This window comes from Salminus brasiliensis, chromosome 4, assembly GCF_030463535.1.
Source record: "Salminus brasiliensis chromosome 4, fSalBra1.hap2, whole genome shotgun sequence".
In the NCBI taxonomy this organism is placed as follows: Eukaryota; Metazoa; Chordata; class Actinopteri; order Characiformes; family Bryconidae; genus Salminus; species Salminus brasiliensis.
Genome location: NC_132881.1, coordinates 49693302 through 49705386, shown reverse-complemented (window position 1 = coordinate 49705386; position 12085 = coordinate 49693302). Strand labels below are relative to the sequence as shown.

The 12085-nt window shown below is 40.4% G+C and overlaps 1 protein-coding gene across 1 annotated transcript; it reads left to right on the top strand.

Moving 5' to 3' along the window:
* Positions 1 to 264: 264 nt before the first annotated feature.
* LOC140554331 (GTPase IMAP family member 4-like) lies at positions 265 to 8463 on the top strand. Its single transcript, XM_072677217.1, has 3 exons — positions 265 to 313; positions 6557 to 7254; positions 7888 to 8463. Exons 1-3 carry the CDS (start codon positions 265 to 267, stop codon positions 8461 to 8463), a joined length of 1323 nt encoding a protein of 440 aa, XP_072533318.1.
* The last annotated feature ends 3622 nt before the right edge of the window (positions 8464 to 12085 follow it).

Here is a 12085-nt window from a genome sequence, read left to right as displayed (position 1 = left end):
TCAGCCCAGTACAGTAGTTTCCTTTTTTCCCACAGTGTGCTCCTCCTTTAATGCCACAGCAGCTTTGACTTTTAACATAAATGTTGACTTTAGCATGATTAGCTCCGCTGTTATGAAGTGTATACCACAAACATTCATGTACTGGACCCACAGGACCCACAGTGTCATCACTTTTCTGCAGTGGCAACACACTGTGCAGCTCACATCGTGCCACTGGAATTATTGTTCAGAGCAATCCTTGACCGATGGTTTACACTTACCAAAATGTACCCAGAATGGTGGGCAGCCACCTCAGTGCCTGGGGAGCAACTGGGTGAGATCCAGTTTCAGTGGATCCTTTGTTCCTGGAAGGAATTATTCAGAATAGCTCATTTGCTGTAAATAATTCCCTTTGCAACAGTTACATAAAAAAAACTTGTATTGGTAAAATATTTATACAGCATATAAAAAGCTCATTTAAACTAGGAAACAGCTATTTTATACATGACAGGATTATTACACTTATATTAATAGTAAAAGTTTAGTTAATTATATTTTAATAAAATAGCATTTTCACAAAACCTGTTGTCCCTAAGCAGATTTACAGACATCTGGGTCCAATCCACTTTTAAGGAAGCCAGTGGCAACATGTGTCAAGTAAAAACTTCCTCGGGTTTAAGAGGAAGAGCCAAGACTCAAAATGGGACCTATCCTCCTCAGGTCTTAACACAGCTGACATTAACTGTAGCTGTAAAGCTTCATCTGTGTGGAATTCATTGATTTAGAACAATAAGAAATCAATACTGTAGAATTACTGAACTGTGCATCTCGCTTTGGCCACTGCAACCACAACTAAAGCAGCTGCACCAAGTAACAAACTTATTTTCAACAAAGATGTGTTTCTTTCTGCTCGGTCTCTCGGTCTTCTGCTTTCTCACTCAGCTCAGGGGTTCTTTCTTGAATTCTTAACAATTCCTCTCTGATACACACTGTTCCACACAGTGATACACACAACCTGATCTTTTCCTCAAACTGCTGATGTGAGAGTTGGTGTTAATTATGCCAGGTGTGTTGATGATGGAGACCGTTCTACCGTTCACAATCCTTCTGACTTTCTCACAGTCTGTGGTCACTAATGATGAGGATACATCAGACTTAAAAGCGTCTCTTCCCAGGATTACACAAGTACACCATTACACTCATATTTAATTCTGAGGCACTGAGATATGTGTTTTAGCTGTAAATCTATTATTCTTTTCTTTTCATGTTTCATTCTAAAAGGAAAGCAAATATTTTATATTACTTAATATATAATATGAATCAATAATATGAATGAGAACTAAAAAGAGAAAATGCTAATACTAATAAATGTACACATGTTCTCCACTGATTCATTTAGCCTCTCTCAGTTACTGCAGTAATATAACTAAAGAAAAAAATCACACCATTAGTTAAACACTTTTGGTGGTTGTAATTTTAAGACTGTAAAGTTGTTTAAGCACTGTCCAGCAGAGGAAGTTGTGCACCCATGAGACCTGCTAAATACCTTCTCTTCATTGGCTCACTATGGAAACCTCTGGGTTAAGGGTTCTTTAATGGTCCTTGGACGACCCTCTATCTACTTAATTCTCAGAGACTGTCTTACTTCCTGTTTTATCTTGCCCTTGTCCAGGTTTCCCTGATCAGGTCCTGCCCCTCCATGTCCACTAGTCTTAACGGCCTAGTGTCTCCTGATCAGCTGTGTGTATTCTGTAGCCCCTCGGTGATACTGTGTGTCTAGTGTGTTTATATGTGCTTTTCCTGCACTGTGTGACTGTAGAGCTTGTCTGGTGTTCAGGTGTTTGTCTTTCTACTTCATTTCTCTGAATAAACAGTATTTGTGTTTGTATTTGTATTGTAATTTCTGGAAATTGTAGATTGTAAATATATAAAAAACTAAATGACTTCACAGTACTTGCTTGAATGGATGTAACCCAGATGAACCTGGAGTCAGTTCAAATGGGGAGCTTTGCAGCAGAATGTACTCACTCTTCATAGATTCTTCTGCAACCTTTTTCAGTGTTGAAAACATGACATTAAAACTTTCTCTCTACAAAAGCTCACAGAATCCCATCTTTACACTTCCTGACTCTACACTCGCAGATCCAGAATATCCACTCTGAGCTGAGTGATAGACTGTAGACTGGTACACTGTGCTACTGGCTATCCATCAGCCTGATGGCCTGGGGGTAGAAGATGCCTCGAATCGTCTGGTTCTGGTCTTCCTCATTCCGCTGGGCAGCTTGAGAACAGGCAGTGGCTTGGGTGGATGGAGTCTATAATAATCCTCCTTGACTTCCTCTGACAGAGGTGAATAAATCCAGAAGGTTTGGAGGCTGAACCCTGATCATACGCTGGGCTGTGCACACCACCCTCTGCAGAGTGGTACAGTGTAACCAGACAGGGTTACATGTGCAGTTTCCTGGGGCTGTACCGTTTTCCTCCAGTAGGGGGAAACATTGTAGGTTTTTTCTTTTAGCTTCATGTATTTTGACTTTGTTTTATTGTTTTGGACAAGATGTTGGCTTTATGCTTTTTTTGACCATTTTGACCTGTGTAATATTTTACATTGTTCACACAGGGGGAGTTTTATTTTTATGGGACTTTTCTAATGGATTTTAACCCACCTTTAAACACCTGCAATTGACAGGGGAGAGAGACCCCTATAATATTCTCAGCTGTTCGCAAGACCCTACAGCGAATAGTGAGGACAGTTGAGAAGATCATAGGGGGTCATAGGGGTCACAGACATTCACACCACATGCTACACCCGTAAGGCCATCAGCATGGTGAAGGGTCCCACTCAGCCCTCACATGGACTTTTTCCACTGCTGCCGTCTGGCAGATGGTACAGGAGCATCCGTGCTGTCACTGCATGGCTCTGCAATAGCTTCGTCCCACAAGCAGTCAGACTTCTAAACTACAGAGACTAAACTAAACCCCCCCGGCCAACGACCCCCCCGCCCTCGACCCAGAGCATTTTAACCCGTCTGCAACCTGTTTATCTGATTTATATATTCCACACTTTACTCCCTCAGTGCTGAGTCTCATGTTTCATGTGCAATATAAGCTGCCTGAGACTCAAATTCTAGAGCTTGAAACCTTTTGAATATTGGTCACTATAGCAGTGATTATGTAAACAAAGTGGGTGAGAGGGCAAGGAGTTACTATTTAATTCTGTATTAGTTGCATAAAAGTTGTGAATTGAGAAAATATGATGATGGGCCAATTTAAAGCAAAATGTTTTGGAACTGCTGTAGCATGCCCAAGGATAATGCTGAAGTACTGAAACTGGTGCTAAGTGATCAGAATACAACCACTGTTTTTTTCTTTTACTTGTTGATTGAAACAAAGTTTCCTCAGATAAGGTACAATGATGTTCACAGTAGGTGAACACAGCAGGTTATATTGCTTTTTATGACCAATGGTCCAAATGAAGGGAGTATTGGATGCGATGCATCTGCTACAGCTCAAATCATCAAAATTCTGAACATCCACACTCTCTTCAGATATCCAGAGAACCAGAGTTCCTTACTGTAGTCTCCACCTTCTCAGGTTCTCCAAAACCCATGTCCTCAACTCATTAAAGCATCTCACTGCAGGCAGTGTCCTGTCTCTTAGAAATGAGGATCAGGGCGTTGTATCAGTCTGAGCCATAGACGCCACTATTACAAGAAAAGGGCCTTCAGACTGATGCCTTTGTCGACAGGCACAACATTGAAGGGTTACATAGCCGTGGGTGGTAAACTCTTCCAAGTACAACCACTGATGGTTCAGGGCATAGGAGATGTTTACTTTTAGGTCCAGGATCATGAACCAAGCAACAGACTCAAATCTGCTATCCCAGCAAAACCACATTCTCATCATATAGTGCTTAGCCCTTCAAAGAATCATTCTGGGAGCCAAGGGGTATCAGAAGCCATAATGACCCTCATTTAAAGCACCACAGATATTATTGTACGTTCAACAAGATCCCCGTAGATACAGGCCATGGATTACACAGGACACAGGAATCACCATTTCCTTGATCAAGAGAGATTCTGTGTCTCCTAGTTTTGTGGACTTTACTAGGCTGACAAATATTTAGTGTACTTGTTATTGTGAAAATGTATCCGTCTGCCAGAAAAGATATTTCCGTTACACCTTTATTTGAGAAGGACAGGGAAGGAGTTCAGGGGGAGGGAGGAAGGAGCTTAGGAAGTATTTAGTTAGAAGGATGGATACATTACAGAAAAGGATATCCTTTACTAGATAGATTCCCCAGATAATTCTGCAGTTTGCACATACCATATCATAGACAGGTCACCTGTTTCAGAGCACTCCCACAGAGCACATCTCCAGAGTGTACTTCATTTAAGCATATTTCCAGAAGAGATTCTGACTTCACCTGTCATGTAATGCCACAACTTTTGAATAGAGGTGAAGATGGCTGTGCACAATGTGGCCATCTTCAGCACCAGCAGGAATGACATTGTGAGGCATGTGGAACCTTTTTTCACAAGGTGATTGTTTGAACTGATGAAGGGGTAGAGCTAGGGCAGAGAGAAGACTACAGACGGCACAGTGGATATAAAAGGTCTGGAACTGCCAGAACATCTAAAGACAAGGGTTCTGTAAGTGTATCAAACACAGCAGCAGCTTTTGTGGAGAGAAATCTTTCATCTCAACACTGAAAATGAGTGCAGTAGAAACTATGATGAGTAAGTACATTTTAAACTTTATTGATTTATTTATGTATTTATTATCAATAAGCAATTTTCCCAAATTAATATGGGTTGAATAAGTGTGAACAAAACAGTCAAACAAGCGTACAGACTTTTTTCTGTCCTGCACCAAAGTGGTGGAACGAACGAACGAACAAACCCTGGGTGTCCGAACAGCAGAGTCCAACGCTCACTGTCTTCAACCCCAGGCTGGAGAGCCTCCTCTTCTGAGAGGACTCAGTGTGAAGAGTGTAGAGTGTGTGGAGGATTGTGTCTCCATACAGACTTCTGTATTTAGTCTAAGCAGAGTCTCAGATTAGAGGATCTTCTGGATCCTAATCTCTACAAGCTGGCTAAGGGTATTTTCTGAGTGAACAGTGAAGCTCTTCTGTAAGTAACTTTGGAGAAGAGCATCAGCTAAAAGTTAATCTATCAATTTTACATATAATTTAAATTCCACAAACTAGCACTTCTAATTAAATGTGCACTACCTAAATGTGTAGCCTTTAATAAAAACAGAAAGCTATTATACTGTAAGTAGGCAGTCCTGTAATTACACTACATCACTACATAAATGTAAAGTCATGGTAACAGAATTATGAAGATCACTGTGTGTCTCTGCACTTAGTTACTGAACAAACCGAGGGGGGGGGGGGGCTATTTCATTTTCATTGCTACAACACCAATCTTAACAATTTACTTTTTACAATTACAATAAATCTCAATTTGAAATATTAAAAGTTAAGGGAATTCAATTAGACAATACATCACATACTATAATATTACCAACAAAATGCACTATAAGGAAGAATTGGGAGGCGTTGGCTGTGGAGGAGAACTAAAAGGCTGACCAAAAGATGCATCAACTATAACCATGCAGATCATTTACACTGCAAGACAAACAGCGGTGTTGAGTTACAATTACATCAAAACAAGCAGGAACATGAAAGGAAGCTACTTATATGGCCATGCTCCTTCTGCTAATTTTTGAACAGTAACATTAACAATTGGTTCAACATAAAAATACACATAAACATTTAACATCCAATATAACATAAAAGATCAGAACAGGACAACCAGCTTACTGTAAAACAGGTTATAGGATGGCCAGCAAGATATGTGTAGAACAGCCTATTCGTTCAGGAAGCTATTAAATGAGATGACCATAGGCTAGTCATAGGCTATATATAGATAATCGATATGCAGAACACCTGCTCATTTATCTCACTTCTTTCTGGCATACCACATACCACTGGCCCTCTCCCCAGCCAGTGGCAATCACACAATGTAGTCGAGTGGAGACCTGGTCCACGTAGAAAGCCTAGCTCTTGTAGCTTCTCCTGCAGTCAATAGGAGATGTGAATCATTGGTCAAATTTGTACCAGTGTCTGGCAATGGTTTGTTATGATGGCAATTGTTATGATGCTCATACTTGATTGGAAGGTTTGGCTGTGACAACAAATTATACAATTTCGTCAGACTGCGAGTGGACACTGAGATGCTGCCATGCTGCCAAATGGTGGAATCAAGGATGTTGTACATAAGAGACAACTTCATATTTCAAGGGTGCTATGGTGATTTATCTTTTCATGACTTAGGGGACATAGGTAGGATGCCAAGTAAATGTCTGTAAAATTTTAAAAATTTTGTAAAATTGTTAAATTACTACACTATAACACATTTTATATACTTTAAAAATTATTTTTTAATAAATAAAGAAAGAGTTAACAATTTCTGAAAAGTTTTCAAAATGGAAAACATGCTTGTCATTTCTTGCTGTATCTCAGTGCCTCAGAATTAAATGTGAGTGTAACGGTGTACTTGTCCTTTAACAGTGCAGGAGGAGGTGATGAATAATGATGAACTAAGGATTGTGTTGGTTGGAAAGACTGGAGTGGGGAAAAGTGCCACAGGAAACACAATCCTGGGAATAGAAGCTTTTACGGCTGATTTATCCTCATCATCGGTGACCACAGACTGTGAGAAAGTCAGAGGGACTATTAACGGTAGATCAGTCTCCATTATTGACACTCCGGGGTTATTCAGCACAAACTTTACAATTGAACAGGTCAAGGAAAGGATCAGGTTGTGTATATCACTGTGTGCACCAGGACCTCATGTGTTCTTGGTGATTCTCCAGCTCGGCAGATTCACTCAGGAGGAGAAAGAAACAGTGAATATGATTAAAGAAATCTTTGGAGATGATTCCTCTAAATACACCATGGTCCTCTTCACCCACGGAGAACAGCTGAGGAAAAGTCAGAAGACTATTCATGAATTTGTTAATGAAAATCCTGATCTGCTGGAACTGATCCAGTCCTCCAGTGGACGATATCATGTCTTTAACAATGAAGAAGAAGATCCAGCCCAGGTTACAGCTCTGTTTGAGAACATAGATCAACTGATTGCTGAAAATGGTGGATGGCACTACACAAGTGAAACACTGCAGGAGGCTGAGAGAGCAATCAGAGAGGAACTGTTAAGAATTCAACAAAGAAACCCTGAGCTGAGTGACCAAGAGGCAAGAGACAGAGCAGAAAGAAACAACAATATCTTGCAGATAATAACTGCATTACTTGCTGCTGATTTAGCCCTAACTGTCAAACAGAGGTGCACAATTCAGTAATTCTTCAGTACTGAATCTTTTAAGCTCTAAAACTAAATAGATTTAATGATCTTTACTGAATTTCACACAGATGAAGGTTTACAGCTGCAACCTCTGAGACCTAATACTGAACAGAATAGAGAGAAGAGAGCTGGACTGAATAAACTGTAGAACAGCTACAGATGAGTGTGTATGTATAGGTATATGTTAATGTCAGGGGGTGGGGCTTTGTGCTAAAATTATACACTATGACATGAGTTTAGTAATCATGCCACAATGAAAATGGATGTACCACATTGTAAGCAGTCCTACATCTTTCCAGGACTGCAAGAAATGTATTTTGCAATCAATAAATGATCAGAAGAAAAGTATCAAATAAATGTTTATTTTTTAACTTTAATGAGCTGTCCTTCTTCTTAATGTATATAAGCAATATCTTATTACTTACCTATTAATATTAATAACTAATATTAAGGGAATTATCTAGAACAAGTGAGCTATTCAGACTAATTCTTTCCAGGAACAAAGGATCCACTGAGACTGGTGTTGGTCGGCCTCCAGGGGGTGGGGAAGAGTGCAGCTGGAAACACCATCCTGGGCAAAGAAGAGTTTCAGTCTGACATCAGCTCCACCTGCCTGACCAGGCAGAATAAAATCAGTGCAGGGCAGGTGTGTGGGAGGCAGGTGACGGTGGTGGACACTCCAGGCCTGTTCAGCAACGTGCTCTCGGATGAAAGGGTGAAAGAACTGAAGGCAGCTTTGACCCTCAGGACTCCAGGACCTCACGTCTTTCTCTTCATCATCCAGATGGGACGTTTCACAGAGCAAGAGAGGACTGTACTGACCAAAGTGAATGAACTGTTGGGCTCAAATGTTGGTCCGTTCTCTATGGTGCTCTTCACTTATGGTGACAGACTGAAGAATAAAACAATAGACCAGTTTGTTAAAGAGGATGAGAACTTGCAGAGACTGATTCAGAAGTGTGGGGGGCAGTACCATGTGTTCAGTAATACTGAAGAGAACCAAGCATCCTTTTTTTGTAAAGCTTGTGACCAGAGTACTGAATACTTTGGTAAACATCATCTACTTTGCTGTGCCTGTTCTTACATTATTCGCATGTTCAGCCATAACATATAGCAGGAAGAATGTACCAGCAGAGGCAGCTGAGAATGTCGGGACCAGTGAGATGATGGAGGAAGTTTTAAAGTCAGTTCTTGACCAACCAGAGAAAACTGTAGAGTCAGTTCTTGACCAAGCTGAAGAGGTTTTGGAGGCAGGTGCATCAATCTGGAAACTTTTATTGGGTATAGTGACCAAAAATGGAGTGCCTGTATCTACAGCTGTGGTAGGGTTTGGGACAGGCCTGTGGATCCTAAACAAATTACTGAAAAAGTAGTTCCTGTACTGCACCTGCAATGACAGATGATTAAAAGTCAATGACTTTAAGTGATGATGAGGGGAAATACAACACAAAATGTGTGTTGATTAATGTTGTTTATGAAATGTGTTCAATTGTAATTCTTCAGATGCTTCAGTCACCTATAATATTGCCCCAGTAAAAGCATAGAGGAAAGTCTTTAGTTTCTGGGTTATTGCTCACGATACCATAGCTGAGATTAATATCTGTGTTAAATCTATGTTAATAATTTAACAATATAATTTAATATGTCATTTCTACAGTACTGTGGAATACCAATACCTGTAAATAAAGTATAGTAGTTCATAAGTTCCATAGAGTTTGATTAATCTAGAAATAAAATCAAAACTGATATAAAATGTATTGGTTTCTCCTTTTTGTGACAAAATGCTGATATTTAGACTATACTCAAGATGCAAGTGCATCCAAAAGATGTTTTAAGCTCCAGACTTAAGTGGAAGTACTAAAGTATTCAACATGTTTATACTTAAGTATTTAAGTAGTTCATTCTAAAATGTACTACTTAAGTACTGAAAGTAAAAGTACAGTACTGTGTTCTGTAGTTCTTAAGTTAAAGTTTGGGTATCAGTGTTTATATTAGTTCAGATGCTCAGACTGGAGGACTGTCTCACTTCCTCTGGCTGTAGTAGAAGGGCAGGACTGTAGAAGACAGAGTTCATGAACACGAGTCTTCAGTTCACTCTCTAAACAAACTCTCTCGCCCAAAAGAGAGAGAGAGCTGAGCAGACCTGACTCGACCCGCCACATACAAGAGTTTCATCTGTAAAACCAGTGAGGAGAGCAGCTCAAACCCCTGAGCTTCACTCTCCGTAAAATAAACTACAGCTGAAAGATCTCAGGTCATTCGGCACATACGAGTATTTGCAGGAGGTGAAGATGGAGGGGTTTCTGCTGGTGGTTCTTCTTCCATCTAGAGATAAACTAACAGAGCTCCAGCGTTAGTGTCCTCACTGCAGCAGCGGAGTGAGAGGAAGTTCACGGCTCGGCTGCCAGTTCTGCTCAATGTTGAGGCGGCTTCATCGAACCCGGTGATGGCGCCATCTAGCACTCTGGAGGTGAAAAACTGTTTTTATTAATTATTTTAATTGCAACTTTAAATATTGCAATTGCAATTAATTGCAACGAGTGCCAATGCAGCACATAAACAAAGTAACAGAGTAAAAGTATTAAACTCATCCAGAATATGCAGTGAAGTAAAAGTGGAAGTAGGAGAAAAGAGTTCTAGAAAAAAGAAAAAAGAGAAAAGTTCTACTTCCTTACTATACATCTCTGTCCAATATGACAGAACACAATGAGTGTGCCCAGGGTTAAGCAACCTAGAAGAATAAGCAATTACTTGCTTAATATCCTTGAAGGCTATGACATACTGCTCCAGCTGTCGTCGACACGCCAGGCCTGTTTGACAAGTTTTACCCTGCAGGAGATGGTCAAAAGAATCAAGCTCTGCTTCCCCCTCTCTGCTCCTGGTCCAGTTCCAAACAGCTCCCTTCTTTTTCGACAGATGAAGAGGTGCTGCTCATTGGTAAAACTGAGGGTTACAGTGATGATACCATTCAGCCATGCATGAGGAACTTCTTTGATGCCTTTTTCCCACAATGGTCTCAGAAATAAGTTTCTGACAAAATCTGACAAAAGTAATAATAAGTAAAAATGCTATGAAAATTAACCAGTGAAAGTCAGACATTGCTTTTCAACCATTGCTTCAACAGAATTATTAAAAAAAATAAAACTCATGAAACAGGCCTGGACAGAAGTGATGGTACCATTAACTTAATATTTTGTTGCACAACCTTTTGAGGCAATCACTGCAGTCAAACAATTCCTGTAACTGTCACTGAGACTTCTGCACCTCTCAGCAGGTATTTTGGCCCACTCCTGATGAGCAGACTGCTCCAGTTGTCTCAGGTTTGAAGGGAGCCTTTTCCAGACGGCATGTTTCAGCTCCTTCCAAAGATGCTCAATAGGATTTAAGTCAGGGCTCATAGAAGGCCACTTCAGAATAGTCCAGTTTTTTCCTCTTAACCATTCTTGGATGTTTTTAGCTGTGTTTTGGGTCATTGTCCTGTTGCAGGACCCATGACCAGCGACTGAGACCAAGCTTTCTGACACTGGGCAGCACATTTCTCTCCAGAATCCCTTGATAGTCTTGAGATTTCATTGTACCCTGCACAGATTCAAGACCCCCTGTGCCAGATGCAGCAAAACAGCCCCAGAACATCACAGAGCCTCCTCCTTGTTTTACAGTAGGGACAGTGTTCTTTTCTTGATATGCTTCATTTTTCCATCTGTGAACATAGAGCTGATGTGCCTTGGCAAAAAGTTCAATTTTTGTCTCATCTGTCCATAGGACATTCTCCCAGAAGCTTTGGGGCTTGTCAACATGTAGTTTGGCAAATTCCAGTCTGGATTTTTTATGATTTGTTTTCAACAGTGGTGTCCTCCTTGGTCGTCTCCCATAAAGTCCACTTTGGCTCAAACAACTCTTTAGAAGTTTTTCTGGGTTCTTTTGTTTCGTATTATCCGTCTCTTTGAATTGTCATCAATTTTCCTCCTGCGGTCACGTCCAGGTTGCCTACAGTCTTATGGATCTTAAATCTCTGAATAATATGTGCAGCTGTAGTCACAGGAACATCAAGCTGCTTGGAGAGGGTCTTATAACCTTTACCTTTAACATGCTTGTCTATAATTTTCTTTCTAATCTCCCGAGACAACTCTTTCCTTCTCTTCCTCTGGTCCATGTTGAGTGTGGCACACATCATGTCACCAAACAGCACAGTGACTACCTGTAGCCCTATATATAGACCCACTGACTGATTACAAGACTGTAGACACCTGTGATGCTAATTAGTGGACACACCTTGATTTAACATGCCCCTTTGGTCACATTATGTTCAGGGGTACCATCGTTTTTGTCCAGGCCTGTTTAATTAGTTTTCTTTTTAAAATAATTCTTTTGAAGCAATGGTTCAAAATCAACGTGGATTTTCATTTGTTCATTTTCATAGCTCTCATAGCTGTCATACTTATTATTACTTTTGTCAGATTCAAATTATTTCTGTGACTACTGTGGGTTTTTCTTTCATTAACCGAGGGGTACCAACAATTTTGTCCATGTGTGTATTTGGCAGCATCTATCTTTTGGATTCTAGCTTAACACAAACTAGCAAACTAGCTACTAAGTACAGTGAAGCACTTTTATAAGAGCATTTGCTTAATGGATAAGAGTGCCTAATGTAAATGCTACCTGGTCTGCTGTCCAGATCATACATGCTCCACATGTTGTCTTCCAGTGCTGCCAACCACAGCTTACACTGCTGGAAA